Source organism: Monodelphis domestica, chromosome 2 (genome assembly GCF_027887165.1).
Source record: "Monodelphis domestica isolate mMonDom1 chromosome 2, mMonDom1.pri, whole genome shotgun sequence".
Lineage (NCBI taxonomy): Eukaryota > Metazoa > Chordata > Mammalia > Didelphimorphia > Didelphidae > Monodelphis > Monodelphis domestica.
The window spans coordinates 20,887,301-20,903,851 of NC_077228.1; the positions used below are offsets into that span (position 1 = coordinate 20,887,301).

At 41.2% G+C, this 16,551-nt stretch overlaps 1 protein-coding gene across 1 annotated transcript in view; it reads left to right on the forward strand.

Annotated features, from left to right (window-relative positions):
• The window catches only part of DAB1 (DAB adaptor protein 1), a 333,073-nt gene that overhangs the window by 13,285 nt on the left and 303,237 nt on the right, over positions 1-16,551 (forward strand). The window contains exon 3 of the mRNA XM_056814594.1: positions 6,159-6,361. Coding sequence (XP_056670572.1) covers positions 6,295-6,361 — 67 coding nt within the window. The 5' untranslated portion in view covers positions 6,159-6,294. The remainder of the gene's footprint in view (positions 1-6,158; positions 6,362-16,551) is intronic.

Genomic DNA, 16,551 nt, shown 5'->3' on the forward strand with positions numbered 1-16,551 from the left:
TTTCTCTATGATTGGCTTATAGACAAGTTGAAATTTCATCTATTGGCAGTGTGACTTTGAGCAGGTTACTTTCCCCCCTTGTGCTCCATGTGCTGCAGAGAGTAGGTACCACTCATCTTTAGTGAGTACCAGTAGCTCCCCAAACTAATGAAATCATAGAAGGTTCTGTCAAAAGAGAGAAGGGGTGGGTGGGGAAGGGAAAGAAAGGAAGGAAGGAAGAGAAAGAGGAAGAAAGGAAGGAAGGAAGGAAGGAAGGAAGGAAGGAAGGAAGGAAGGAAGGAAGGAAGGAAGGAAGGAAGGAAGGAAGGAAGGAAGGAAGGAAGGAAGGAAGAAAAAGAAAGAAAGAGAGAGAAAGAAAAAGAGGAAGGAAGAAATGAAGGAAGGAAGAAACAAATGAAAGAAGAAATGAGTAAGAAGGTAAGAAGGAAGGAAGGAAGGAAGGAAGGAAGGAAGGAAGGAAAGAAAGAAAGAAAGAAAGAAAGAAAGAAAGAAAGAAAGAAAGAAAGAAAGAAAGAAAGAAAGAAAGAAAGAAAGAAAGAAAGAAAGAAAGAAAGAGGTGGGGAGAGAAAAAGATTGTGATGTGCATTAATAAATGAGTTTCCCCATGATGAAATCACAGGTCCTTAATGTAAAACAAAAAAGAAAGAGAAGATGAACCAGGGAATGATAGGGCTCATTTAGACATTGCTTGTTTTGTTTTGCTAAGCTTCCCTACTGTGTCCAGAGACAAGAAGGATCACTGTAATGAAATATCATGGAGCAATAAACATTTAATGAAACAGTGTGATCCATTAGCTAAATGAAATGTTGGTAGGGATGCCCAATTGCTGTCTAATAAATCCCTATAATATGACTAAGCTTAGCTTACAACTTTTGGTGTCTTTGGTTTGATTAAAGTAACACATCTCCTTCCCACCCCTGTTGTCTTGTTGGAGCTTGATGAATATCAACGCATGACAAGACCTTACATTTGTCTGGAGTTCCATTCACATTTTTCCAAAGGTTTTCTTGGAAATGATTTTGAGGAGTGGTGATTGTTCTGGATTTCGGATCCCAAGGTTTGAGTTCAAGTTCTGATGTTGGCATTAACGAGATTTGCCACATTGAGGCAATTGTTTAAATTCCATGGGTCTCAGTTTTCTCATCTGCCAAATGAGTAAAACAGACTAGATGATCTCCATCTACTACAGGGAAGATGAGGTTCTACTAAGGCCAAGGGGATCATGTGTAGGTGATTACACTGAGATATTTTCCAGAGCTGGGGCCTTGGTGAATTTAAGTAGAATTTAGGATTAGAAAAGAAGGATGAGGTGATTTTACCTTTTTGTAACCATTCCATCATTTCCAACTTATGGAAAGTTGGCCTTTCTCCATAGTATTAAAGGAAGTTGCTATAATAAACTCTAAGAATAACTAAAATTCTACGTGTACAGATGTTATCCTGACATTTGACATTTTGGCTCTTGATTCTATCATTTTTGTTTGGTTCTGGGAGGCCAGTGCTTCTCTAGTTGTCTTTCTAAGCTCTTTTATCAGTCATTTCATTGGTTAGTAAATTCCTCAAGCATTTCTTGCTGCCTTTGGATTGTGCCATGTTGTTTCTTATGGTCCCTTGGTACTTTGAGACTCCATCCCTGCCCTTCTCTTTCTTTTCAGGGATGCCTGCTTTCTTAAGATTCTCTAGTGACATGAAAACATCCATTGGCTTGGTCCATAGAAATTTATTACTTTGGACCAAAGTGAACATATTTATTTGGCTGCATTTCCATCTCATTGCAGGGTATTGGAACTCACAACAATTTTGTCATCTGACCTTTTTTCATATATTTCTCTTTTTTAAAAAATAACATTTCCTATATTTTATACTGATGACCTTGCACATTTGAACACAGATAGAGGAGTTTACATTTATTCCTGCTTAATTCCCTTCCATTAGCCCTAATATTCCAGCCTTAGAGATCACCTCTGATCTTTGTATCACCTGGTATCATTCTCATTTTCTTGGTATCTGCAAATGTGGAGTGGGGCACAAAGGGACACAGATAAATAGAAGACAAGCAGAGAGAGGGACTGAGTCACAGAGAGATGGAGAAAGATATAGAGGCAGAAACAAATGAAAAGAAAAATTAGAAACAAAGGCAGAGAGTAAAACACAGAGACAGTGGGGGTGCAAATAAACAGAGAGGCAGAGACAAAGAGACAGAAACAGTGAAATGGTGAAAAAGATACAAATGGAGACAGAAAATCAGACAGAATTAGAGAAGCACGGACATAAAGGCTGAAACAGACATGGAAATAGAGTGATTGATTTAAAGGAAAGGGGGAAAGAGAAAGGGTGAAGGGAAGAGAGAAGAGAGAAAAGAAAGAAGGAAGAGGGAGGAGGGAAGGAAAGGAAGAAAATGAATGGCATATTGGAGAGCCCTCTGGATCTGACTTTATTCAAGTCCCAGCTCTGTTTCCTGAGTGACCCATATGTAAGACACTTCTCTTCCTTCCATTTCTTTCCTCTAAAAATGATGGATTGGACCATAGGCCGAGCTTCTAACCCTTTTTCTGGGTCACGTCCTCATTTGCCAGTCTGAGGAAGCTCAGGGACTGCTGCTTCTCACAATCCTGTTTTTAAATGCAGAAAATAAAATATATCCCTTTACAAACAAAAACAATTATGTAGGGGAAGAGAGTTACCAAAATATGAAGAGAAAAAAGTTTAGGACCTCAGTATTAAGAGCCTCCACACTAAAGGATTTCTCAGATTCCTTTTAGCAACACCATTTTATAATATTGCATGTTTGTATTTGTGTGCTGTGTATTCGTGTGTGTGCATGTGAGCGAGTGTGTGTTCTCTTTCTATTCCTGAACCCCTGAGCTTTGTGCTCCTCTTCCCCTGGCTTGTTTATTGTTGAGGGTTTAATTCGCTCTTCTGCAAGCCAAGGCTTCCACATTGCTCAGCCCTCATCCCAGACAGCCAGAGCGTCTGTAGTGTACATTTCGATGTGAAGAGCTCATTATAGAAAACCTGACACACTTCAGGAATATTAAATTACCAGAGATTGCACGGCGCCAAGAAACATTATTGAAGCTTTTCAAAATTCGGGAAGAGTCTGAATTTCTCTGATAGAATTTCACAGCTTCTCCTGTGAAGGGTGGGGAGAGAAAAAATGATTTTAATTGTCACATTGTTCCAGGTTGTGGTGGACTTGATTCTCCCTAATTACAGATAAATGTATTTCTGAAATAATTTGAGGTTCTTTCTCAGCATTGGCCCAGGCTTCTTATATATCAAGAGGGGACTAGGGACCAGGTGGAGCTTTACTGAACATATACACACATATACAGATTCATCAAGGACAGCATAGTACAAAAGGAAAAGAGGAAGGGAGGAAGGGAGGAAGGAAGGGAGGGAGGAAGGAAGGAAGAAAGGAAGGAAGGAAGGGAGGGAGGGAGGAAGGAAGGAAGGAAGGAGGGAAGGAAGGAAGGAAGGAAGGAAGGAAGGAAGGAAGGAAGGAAGGAAGGAAGGAAGGAAGGAAGGAACTAATGAACTTTGGTTATGTTAAGAGTCTAATTATATGCCAGGTGATATATTAAGCCCTTTACAATGAATATCATTTGACCTTTACTGCACACCTGGGAGGTAGTTGCTATTATTTTCCTGATTTTAATCAATCATCAATTAAACACTGATTTGTACCCCCAGTGCTCTGGGCACTGTGCTAAACTCTGAGAACATATAAAGATGTTTTAAAAAGTCTCTGCCCTCAGGGAGTTTAAAATCTAATGGAGCAGATAGCAGGCAAACAAATATTTACACAACAAGCTACAAAGAGGATAACAGGAGATAATTAACTGGGAGGGGGAGAGAGTACATTTACGAGTTTGGGGGAAGGTTCCTTCTTTTCTTTCTTTCTTTCCTTTTTGAATCATGTTGCCAGAATCTCAGGCCTTTAAAAGTATAATCATATCGATGCTAGCTGTTGCTATTCAATAGATTTGCCCTTACATTGAAATTGAGGTTCTTTTAAGCTTTCAGTGGCATCAATATCAGCTTTTTATGTTGTTTAAGTCTGCTCTGGCCCCTTCCCTTCTTCTTCCTACCTAATCTCATTGCCTAGTTCTGATTATGCAGGCTTTGTGGGATCTGTCAGACTTAGGGCCCTCACATGGTGGAAAGAAGACTAGAATTGGAGTTGAGAGAGAGGAGACAGAATGGTCTGGGGCAAAGAACATGCTGTGATTCTGTACATTGGTTGGTATCCTGGATCCAAAGGCTTCCTCACTATGTAACCATGAAACAGTCACTTCATTTCTCTTTGCCTCAGTCTCCTCATCTGTAGTACATCACTCAGAAGGTGATGGCAAAGAACCTGCTGTAGGAATGGGACTTGCAGTTTTCAAACATGACAGAATCAGAAACTCTTCTGATTAGAGAAATTAAAACTTGTCATGGATGTTTACGTACAATTATGACTTGATCCAAAACAAACAGTGCAGAGACAGCATGACCTAGAGAACACTGGAATTGGACTCAGTAGATTCCCAGGCATTAGGACTATGGGCAGGTCGCTTCTCTGAACCTCGAAAATGCTATAAATTATTATTATAGTCCTCCCTCCAGACTCTTAGACCTCACAGTGTTCTCTTTCAGCACCTCCATTAGCTAATATAGATAGGCTTCTTGGTAACAATACTCAATTGATAAGTACTCATCTGGTTTATGTGGATTTATGATTCCTCTCCTCTCTTTTCCTTTCCTCCCATTTTTCTTCTCTCCGTACTATTATTCTAATTTTCTTCTCTCCCTCCTTCACTTACTTCTCCTTCCCATCCTCTCCCTCCCTCCCTCCCTCCCTCCTTCCTCTTCTTCTTCTTCTTCTTCTTCTTCTTCTTCTTCTTCTTCTTCTTCTTCTTCTTCTTCTTCTTCTTCTTCTTCTCCTTCTCCTTCTCCTTCTCCTTCTCCTTCTCCTTCTCCTTCTCCTTCTCCTTCTCCTTCTCCTTCTCCTTCTCCTTCTCCTTCTCCTCCTCCTCCTCCTTCTCCTTCTCCTCCTTCTCCTCCTCCATCTCCTCCTCCTCCATCTCCTCCTTCTCCTTTCTCCTCATTTTCCTCCTCCTCCTCCTCCTCTTCCTCCTCCTTCTCTTCCTTTTCCTCCTCCTTCTCCTCTCCTCCTCATTTTCCTCCTCCTCCTCTTTCTCCTCCTTCTCTTTCTCTTCCTTTTCCTCCTCCTTCTTCTTCTCCTCATATTCTTCCTCCTCCTCACCTTTCTCCTCCTCCTCCTTTTTTTTTCCTTTTCCTCTCTGTTTCTCTGTCTCCATCTCCATCTCTGTCTCTGTCTTTCTCTCTCTCTTTTCCCTCCCCTCTTCCCAACCCACCCTTTTTCTGTGTCTCTCTTTCCCTCTTGCTCTCTGATCTGTTTTTGGCTATTCTTCCTCTTTTTCTCCATCTCTGTCTCCTTCCTTTTCTTTCTCTTTTCCTGCCTTTTTATTCTTAATTCCCTTATTCATCCTACTCCCCACTCGCTTCACCCCCTTCCTCCATCCCTCTTTCTGTCCCCCTCCTTCTCTTGCTCTCTACTTCACATTCTTACCTTCTCATCTAGCTAGAACTACATGATTCCATCCAAAACTGACACCACAAATTGGCTTACTGGAAAGTTTATATAGCTCACATTTGTCACCCAACCCTCAAAACCCAATTGTGTGTCAACTTCATAGCCCCTCTGATCTTCACCCTTGAGGGAAAGGCCACGGGTCACTTCTCAGAGTCCTTCTTGGCTGCTGGGACACTGATGTAGCTTATCTGATGGATGCCCTGCCCTTAGAAAAGTCCTCCATGATTCAGCTCCAGAGTCATGCCTGGCATATAATTTGGGATTGTCATCAGGCAAACAAAAGAGACTGGACTTAAATTGGAAAAGAACCCATCAGGCTCCCAGAGCCAACTTGTCAAGTCTCATACCTAGGCCTTTGATCTCGATCTGGCCTTTCCTCTGCTGAGTTTACTGAAAAATACGTGCATCTCCTGTCTTGAATGTCCCTTACCTATTCCTTCGTGAAGCATAGAGAGAGAGAATGAGCGTTCTCTAGACAATTATTTATTTTCTCTGCTCCCTGATTCACTTTGATTATCTGACCACTAAGATCACTGTGCTTGTTTTGTGTTTCAGTCCTTGAGTGGAGTGAGTGAAATGTGCTGTTGGCGGGCATAGTATCTGAAGGGAGAAGCCATTCTCTGGGAGAGGATTCTCAATGAGCCTGCCCAAGACACTGGATCTGTGTGAAGAGGACTAAGGATATAATAGGATGTCAACGGAGACAGACCTGCAAGTGGCTGTTAAATCCAGCACCAAGAGAGACTCCAGAAAGAAAGGTAGGAGGATTCGCCCCGTCCGTCCCTTTGCTGCCTCAGTGAGCTTTGCCAGGTTGTGAGATGAAAGGCTATCTGGGAGCAGATAAACTTCAGAGTGAGACTGGTGGGACGGAGCATCCCAACTGGGTCTGGTGTTAAGTCTCCCAGGATGATTCACAGGATGGCATTGTTTGCGCCGTTGGGTGTACAGGAGGGAGGTTGGCCCCAGTCAAAGGTTTTGGCCTTGTGGAATCCCTCTCATTGCACGGCCCGTCCTTCCTGATTTGGTCATGGATTATGCAAAAATGCTGAGTCTTCCTGTATGAGATTTTTCTTTCCTTCAGTCTACTGGCCTCATTCCTCTATACAAACTGTAGAGGAAGACTATGATGGCATGCCTTGGTGATGGGAGGGAGGGAACTCAATCTAAGAAGAGTGTGGGAAAATGGGGCTATGGATGGGTTAAATGTGTTAATTTGTCTCACACAATCATACCTATATACAAATGTCTGACAAGCATCAGCACCAGGATGACTTGGGTTCAAGTCTTGCCTCTGATGCATACTGATGGTATGAACCTGAGCAAGTCACAAACTTTCAGTACTTTGAGACTACCTTGGTGGAGGACGTTTCATTACTCTGATCAGCCAGGAAACCTCGACTTCATATCCCACTTTTTATTTTCTTGTTGACTTTTGACCAGTCATTTATTCCTCAGAACCTCAGTTTCCTGAGAATATAATCTTATTATACCACTTACTTCACAGGGTTGTTTTTGAAATTTGGGCAACATCATTACCATCATTTTACACACACACACACACACACACACACACACACACACACACATATACATATCTATATACATATATACATACATATAAATTGGGGAGGAATAATTCCTGATGTCATCAACAAAGGGAACTCCCAGTGTGAGGACTCCTTCCATCAATGAAAATCATTAACTCTTCTGAAATATATTGTCTTAGAGAGTTGCCTAAAATTCTGGGATGTTAAATAAATTATCCAAGGTCACACAGCCAGTAGGTGATAGAGGCAGAGCTTAAACCTAGTCTTCTGCCTCCTAGGTCACCTCTCTAACCATTATGCCATATTGCTTCACATGTATATACATATATATATACATGCACACATATATGTGTTTATGGGCTATATTCTATATTATTCAGGCATATCTAATGATTAGTAATTCCCTCTAGTGACAAGAATGCTCTGCAGACTAAGTGTGGCTTCTGAAAATTTGAGGTGCCTTTGGACTTCCATTATGGATTATGTGAAGATTTATATCACTAGAGATGCATTTTAAAAATTATTCGGACCCCTCCCATCCCGGCCAACCTAGTTTGAAGCAATTTAAAGCCTCATGATTGCAGGCTGGTTTGGTGAAGAGAGTTATGGGCAGAGAGTCAGGAGTATCTTTGTTCAGATCCTACCCGTGACACACAATAGCTATGTGACCCTAGCCAAGTCACTGAACATTTGTGTTCTTCAGAATGCATCTCCTTAAAGAAGTCATAGACAGAGAGATGGCAGTCTGCCTGGGGAAGGGATGGGGCCGTAGTTCCCACACTGAGAGTTCTCTTTGCTGACAAAATTGCAGATGCATCATGAATTTTGTACCTCCTCTGCTTTTAAGGGGAGCCCATGCTTAATCCTCTTAAGGGAAGAAGAGATGACCGCACTTACCTCAATCATGCCTCAGTCCTGCATACTGCAGGGAAGGAATTTACAGGAAGGTGGGCTTTTAAGTCCTTCTGCCATCTTTAAATGAAGAGCCTGTGAACTGGGACTTTGAGGACCTTCACTTGATTTTCTCAACACAATGATCAAAGCCTGAATCAAAGCCCAACCCTAGAAAACCTCTAACTGGCAAAAATGAAGGGTCACACACAGAATCAGTAAAATATTATTTTGAAACCCTGATGGGGTAGGAGGACACTCTGTGTTCTGGAGGGTTACTATGCAGGACCACAGAATCAGATTCATGGATGGGACATGAGAGGTCATCAAGCCCAACTTTTATATCATACAGATGAGGAAACTGAGGAACAGAGGAGTTAAGTGACTATCCAGGAACATCACAGCTAGTGACTGAGGCAGGATTTGAACTGGTATCTTCCTGATTCAAAGTTCAATCCTTTCTTTTGGAGAAAAAAAGCTTAATTCTGACTGAGTTTCCCCAGGAGACACGATAGATAGAAGAGTGGGTACAGAATCAGGAGGACCTGACCTCAAATATAGCTTCAGATATTTACTAGCTGTATTGTCCTGGAGAAGTCATTTGACTAAGTCATTTGTCTTAATGATAAAATACAGAAAATAGCACCTTTCTTCCAGGGTTGTTGTGAGGTCCAAATTAGATGATATCTGTAGGGTCTTAGCACAATGCCTGGCACGTAGGAGGTACCTGACAAATTCTTGTTTCTTTCTTTCCTCTTAAGGAACTCCAGTGGTTTCCTGTTAAATTCCAGTTCAAATAGAAAGTGTCCTGACTTCATTTTGTTATTGAATAGCTTCTTCCTTCAGACAGAAGGGCATTAAATGTTCGGCAATTGGGCTCAGGTATCTTGCCCAGAATCACATAGCTAGGAAGTATCTGAGGTCATTTGATGTGAACCTAAGTCTTCCCAACTCAACGCCTGGCATTCTATCCATCACACTACCGAGCAGCCATGTCCCCTGACTTTCAAATTGCTTCATCACCTCATACCTTCCCATCTTTCCTGACTTTTTAAAATGTATTCCCCTGATTCCTTATTTTATTTATCATTTATTTTATTTATATTTAATTTATTTATGTTGTTATTTATATTTCATTCTATTAATTATATGCCTTTCTTATTTTAAACCTTGCATTGACTTCCTTGCTGATCTGCCCCACCAGACACTCCATTTCTAGATTCCAAACCTTTTCCCAGGAATGATTTTCCCTCCTTTTCTCTGCCACTTGGCTTCCCTGGCTTCCTTCTGGGCTCAGCTACTCAGTCTCTGCCTCACAAGAAGCCTTTCTCTATTTCCCCTTCATGCTAGCACATCCCTGTGATCATTATGCCCAGTTTCTCCTGTTTTTCTCGTTTGCTTGTCCTTAACTCAGACTGGGAGCTCCTTGAGGGCAGGAACTGTTCTTGGGCTTTTCTTTGTACCCCCGCTGCTTTGTAGCCACAGTGTCCGACATATAGAAGCACTTTGTCGATGCTCACTGAATTGGGCAGGGAGAGAGAGAGACAGAGAAAGCTGGAGAGTCAGACAAAGAGAGACAGATCTGAGAGAAGGAGAAAAAAAAGGAGAGAGAGGTATAAAAACAAACACGAATCTGCTGGTGGTGGGGAAGGGTTGAGGAATCGATTCTATTGAATCCATTGGACTTCACTGATATTAAACCTTTTCAAATGAATTGTCAAGACATGTTGGTCTAGTTCTGTTATTGGGTGCCTCTCTGGCTGTGAGTTTGCAGTTGGCCTATTGCAATATGAGCCCAAATGACCCAAATGCAAACTGATCCTCTAGACCTTTTTGTGGGTTCAAGTTTTTCGAAACTTTGAGATAACCTGACGACGTAGGTTTTCTTGACTAAAAATGATGTCTTCAAAATGACACTAGAGAGCCTCTATCCACCAAAGAGGATGTTGGACAAGATTTCTAAGAATCAGTCTTAGCCTCGCTCTACTTGACCTCAGAGGGCAGAATTGACCTCAAGGGTTGGAAGGTGGATGGAGAAAAATAGAGGGTCCACGTGCGGATATCATTTCTAGTGTTTAGAACTCTCTCAAAGTGAAATGAGCTCCCCTGACGAGATGAGAGGAGGCACCTCCCTTCCTTAGAAGGTTTCAGGCAAAGGCTGGACAACTTGGGGATGTGGAGAGGAGAGCATCATTTTGATCAATTTTCAGTTGGACTAGATTTCCACTGGGAGTCTTTTTCATGGTTGAGACTCTGGGATTCCATGAAACAGTACTTGAAAATCCATTCCCTTTTCATAATCCCACCCCCTCTGTTTTCCTTTTTTTTTCTTCCTTCTCTCTCCTCTCTCTTTGTCTCCCTGTCTCTAATTATGTCTCTTGGTCTCTGTCTCTCTATCTCTGTCTCTTTGTCTCTCTCTGTTCTCTGTCTGTCTCTCTATCTCTGTCTCTCTGTCTGTCTGTCGCTCTATCTCTGTCTGTCTGTCTGTCTGTCGCTCTCTCTCTCTCTCTCTCTCTCTCTCTCTCTCTCTCTCTCTCTCTCTCTCTCTCTCTCTCTCTCTCTCTCCCTCTCTCCCTCTCTCTTCTCCCTCTTCTCTGACTCCCTAAACCTGTTGAAAATGAGCAGGAATGCTTCCCATGAAAGCTAACCATAAGCATATTTCACAGGAGAATGAGTTTTCTGACAGGCTCTGTATAAACTTTAACTAGTATATTCGCCATTCAAATAAGAGATGGATGAAGTCAGAAATAAAGCCATTTCCTTCATTTATTTTTTATTGGATTGTGTCACAACATGTGCATCTCCCCCAGATATGGCTGATTCCAGAAGTGGGATTTGATGGATGATTGGAAACAAGCATGCACATTTCAGGTTCGTTACCTGTCATGAGTAAATCAGTGCCAATGATGACTGAGTGGCAGCAGGAAGTGGTTGAAAAGGGCTTGGTGGCCTGAGCCCTGGAAGGGTGGACTGTAGCAGTGGAACCTTGGATAAGTCACTTGACCTGCTGAGTCTCAGTTTCCCTTTCTATAAAATTGGAAAAAAATATTTTTTCTCTAACCTGAACCTCATGAAGACTGATCAATGCATTTCAATTGAATTTGTATATTCTAAGTATCTAGTCTATGCCAGACACGGAGCCAGGTACCTGGAGATTCACAAAAGAAAATCGTCCCTGCCTTCAAGAGGGCTTACATGCTACTCAGGGAAAACAATGTTTTCATAGTAAATACCAAATAAGTGGGGATCCAATGAGATTTCATAGGTGAATTTTTCATAACATTCTAGCACTATAAATGTGGTGGCTCATGCTTTCTAATTATCAAACAGTGGGACCCAGTGGAGGAATTTTGAAAATAAATGAATGTTTGCTTTCCCCTGTCATGGGACTGTAGGGGGTCAATGCTGAGTGATCAAAACGAAATACACTCTTGTTTTTGCTCGGTAAAATCTCTTCCTTGCAAAGTATGACTTTCTGATTCTCCAAGATCGAGGACAAGGTTGTGGAATTCCCTCTCTGAAACCTGACCTTAAAATATTTAAAAACTCTATGTTCTATTTTAGAATTAACACTTTAGACGTAAGGACTAGACAATGGCAGTTAAGTGACTTGCTCAGGGTCACACAGCTAGGAAGTATCTGAGGTCCAATTTGAACCCAAGACCCCCCGTCTCTAGGACTGCCTCTCCATCCACTAAGCCAACTAGCTGATTCTAGAGTCATTTCTTAGAGGAAGGTCAGTTTGCTGAGAACCAAGACCACTTAGAATGAATGAAGTGACCTTTCCCAAGGCCAGTGACAGCATCCCTTAGTCAGGGTAGAGTTCCTAGGGTCATTGATCCAGATGAAAAGGGAACTTCAGAGGTCAACAACTTCATTTTTCAGAGGGAAACTGAGACCCAGAGACAGTAAATGTGTTTCCCAAGATCACACAGGTAGTAGGAGAGTAGAGAAGGGAAGGGGAAGGAATAAGTATTTATACAGAACATACTATGTGCTGGGTACCAGGTTAAGCCCTTTATAAATGTGATCTAATTTGATCCTTACAACAATCCTGCAAAGTAGATGCTTGTTACTCTCCCATTTCTCAGTTGAGGAAAGTGAGCTAAACTAAGATTAAATGACTTTAGTGTCTAGGGATAGTTTCTAAGCTTAGAGCTCCCTGATAGTTCAGTTTGGATAATATTTTATTTCTTTGTGTACTAGAGCTCTGAAGCAGGACCATTTGGGTACAGGGCAGTGTTTTCTTTGGACTCTGCTGCCTGATAGGATCTTGATTGCTTTGTTATCTTTTACTGACTTTGATCTCTGCCCCTCACTCTTCCCCTTGCCTTTGAGAAGCCTCCACCCACTTGGAAAGTTGAGAAACCCACTCGTGTGAATCGCATCCACTTTTTCTGTCTTATGGCTTCATTTCTTGGGTAAAGACGTGATTGCCTTGCTTGTTTGGCAAAGGTCACATGATACTCCCTTGGTCAAGAAAAGTCCCATGCTCTGTGTAGTGGATCCTGCTAAGTGTTTTCATTGATGGCCCATCAAGGTATCGGATGCTTGGGAAGGGAGTCCCAGGGGAGGAGGTGCTATTGGGGACACAACAGAAGGACTAACATTGCAGTCTGTGAATGGAAACACCAATCACCTACTCTGTTCCTGGCCTTGGGGGAAGGGCACAGATCAATGATGGCACCCCGTGTTGGACCTTTCATATATTTCACATATTTCTGTGTTTTCAGATGCAAAATTCTGGGTTCTGTAACTTCAGTATTGCTTTCTAACATTCTCAATTCCAAGATCTCTTCCAAATATTTAAATTCTATGTTCTAAACTGCTTCATTAAATTATTTTCTTTTCATTCTTAAGTCTCCATCTCTGTCACTGTTTATCTCTGTCTCCCTCTTCTTTCTTCTCTATCTGTCTCTCTGTCTCTGTCTCCCTTTTCTCTGTCTCTCTTTGTCTCTCTATCTCCCCCCCCCTGCTCTCTCAAGTCTCTCTGTCAATCTGTCTCTCCCTGTCTTTGTTTCTCCCCCCCATTTTCTCTCTCTTTCTCTATCTCTTTTTATCTCTGTTGGTCTTTGTCTCTCCCTCCCTGCCTCCTTTGATCAGTTAATGACCTTCTCTATGGCAACGACTCTTAGGTCTTCATATACAGCCCCAGAATCCTCAGCTTCAGTGCCATATCTCTACTAGAATGAAAGTTCTTTGTAAACAGGGATAATTTTCTATCTCCAAAGTTAATGTGTAGTGTAGAGCTAACAGGCACTTAATAAGTTTTCTTTTATGAAATAATTGACTGTTTTCTGAGGTCCCTTCCAGTTGGGAGGCACCAAGATGGTGCAATGGATCCAAGTCTGAACTTTGTGTCAAGAGACTAGAGCTTTTACTTTGAGCGTGTTACTTAAGCCTTCTCAACCTCAGTTTCCTTAGCTGAAGAATAGGGATATTAGTGATACCTACTTTACAGAGTTGTTGTGAGAATCAAATGAAATAACATATATAAAGCACTTTGCAAACTTCCAGGTATTGTATAATTTTGCTGTAATTATTATCATCATTTTTATTCTATGATTTTGGTGATGATAAACAATCTTAATAATAATAACAGTAGTAACTTAGAGGCACTTAAAGTGGATAGAACTCCAAACCTGGAGTGTGGAAATCCTAAATCTGAATTTAGAGTTGGAAATTTACTAGTTTTGTGTGACCCTGGGCAAGTCACTTAACCTTTACCTGCTTCAGTTAGAAAATGAGGAGAATAATAGCAACTTCTACTTTGAATTATCAAGGTAAAATGAGATAATGTTTAAAGTGCTTTGCAAAGTGTTTATTAGTAGTAATTATAGTTATTCTTTTTAAAAATTGATTTATATGTTACATTAAACCACTCAGTTAACTCCCTCCTTCCCCTCCTCTTGGCGGCATCATTTGACAAAAATATTTATGTGTACATAAAACCACATCTTATTTCTGTTGATCGGTTCTTTCTGTGGAGATGGACATACACAAGCCATTCTTCAAATGGTATTTCTCTTGCTTTATATGACGCTCTCATCGTTCTACTTGTTTCACTCTTCATAATTTTATCAGGGTCTTTCCATGTTTTTTTCTCCCCAAATTAACTCGCTCATCATTTCTTGTGGCACGGTCGTATTCCATCCCAATCATCTGCCACAGCGTCCAGGTCTTTGCCACCACAAAGGGAACAGCTCTAAATATTTGAGAACATGCAGGTTCTTTTCCTTTTCTCCTGATCACTTTAGGAAATAACCCTAGGAGCAGTATTGCTGGGTCAAAAGATATACACAGATTTAGAACTCGGAGCGTAATTCCAGATTGCTCTCCAAAATGTTATTCTAACATCGTATATTCTGACAGCTTTTGGCCCCAGAATTCTGTGATTCTGAATGGAAAGGGAAAATGAGCTTCCCCAAAGAACCAGCCATCAACCTTCTTTCAGTAGTCTACAGCATCGCTCCTAACTCTGTGCCTTGTCTCCTATGGCTGGCAGGAATTCCTCCTTCATCTCTACCTCTTGCACCCCCAGGATTTCTTCAGAACTCACCTCATGTGCATCTCCTGTTCATAAGGATCCTCTCCTGACCTCCAAATGCTCTTGTCACCCCTTACTCCTCCCATTACTCTGTAGTTAGAGCAGCAGCAAAGTGATAGAGTGGGTGTATATTGGACTTGGATTCAAGAAGCCCTGAATTCAAATTCAGCCTCAGGTACTTGCTGTGTGACCTTGGACAAGTCATGATGTGACTTCTCTCGGTCTTAATTGCCTCGTCTGTAAAATGGGGATAATAATAACACCTACATCACAGGTGAAGATAAACCTTAAACTGACTACAAATATAATGGGGCAGCTAGACAGCACAGTGGATAGGAGAAGACTCATCTTCCTGAGTTCAAATCTGGCTTCAGATACGTCTTACTGTGTGTCCCTGGGCAAGTCACTTAACCTGCTTTTCTCATCTCTAAAATAAGCTAGAGAAGGAAATAGGAAATCGCTCCATTATCTTTGCCAGGACAATCCCAGAAGGGGCCACAGAGGCAGACACAACTGAAGAATGACTGAACAATAAAATAATTGTAAAAGATTATTGTGTTTATTGACATGTGTGCATATTAATAGAATAGAGGCTCCTTGAGGGTAGGAACTGCTTAATTTTTTAAAGACTTTGTATTCCCAGGGCCAAGGACAATGAATTCTAAATAGGATGTGTGGATCCATGACTGACTGACCTAGAAACCTATATCTTTGACAAGGTTCTAAGTTGTAACCGTGCTTGAGGATCCAAATTTCAGTCCTAGATTTTATCATCCAGCCTGATAACGTCAGGAAAACCAGCCTCTGTCTTTTGCCTTTAGCTTCCGCATCAATAAGATGCCAGAGTTAGCCTGGATAATCCCTTTGAATCCTTTCCAGTTTTAAAATTCTGGGACCACATAGGAGAAATATTTAACCCGGAGAAAAGGAGACTTAGGGGAGATTTAGTCCAGTTCAGCGAACATCTTTGATCTTTGAGTTCTATCTGTGAACACTGACAGGGCTGTCATCTCCAAAAAATGATGAGCCATTCTCCTTGGCATCAGTGAGGAGCACTAGAACTCCTGGGTAGAAAAGTTTAAAAGAAGGCCCATCTGGAATGAATACTATGAGAAAAAGCTTCTAAAGAATTCACTTTAATTGAATTTGTCAGGCACTTATAAATGAATAAAGGGTCAAATGAAAAAGATTTTAATTATTTAATTTTAAAAGTGTCATGACTCTATGTAATACAGTGGGCCTGGGGTTGGGAAAACCTGAGTTCAAATTTGACTTCAGATACTTACTAGCTGAGTGACCCCAAAGAAGTCACTTACATGATCCTATTTGCCTCAGTCTCTTCATCTTTAAAATGAGCTGGAGATGGAAAATGGCAAACCAATTGGGCATCTTTGCCAAGAAAGCCCTAAATGGAATCACGAAGTGTCAGAAAGGACCAAAATGATGGATGTGACAGAGGCTGGCAATAAAAGGTGTTTCATGATGTGCATATGGGCATTCCAAAATAGAAATTGTCCCTGCCCTCTGGGTGCTTATATTCTGTGGAAAGGAAAATGTGCAGGTAACCAATAAGCCCCTGTTATGTACTTGTCCTCAAGGAATGTCCATTCTAATAGAAAGAGAAAACATGAAGAAATATCATACTTCCAAGATACAGAAAAGATAAATCGAGATAAGAATCAGGGCAGTCCTCAAATGGAAGTCATTCTTTTTAGAGGGGAGCATCTACACTCTTGGAAGAATCTGAGTAGAATCCATGGGAGCTACAGTTTAGGGAATATAGCTGGGGAGATCCATCCATCCATTAGATGGAGTTTGGACAAGCTTTACCTCTTCTTTGTTTGTTTGTTTGTTTGTTTTTTATAACCAAGTATTGGGTTTTGTCAAATTGTCTATTATATTTTAATAACCAAGTATTGGTTCTGAGGCAAAAGAGAATTAAGTTCTAGGCAATTGGAGTTAT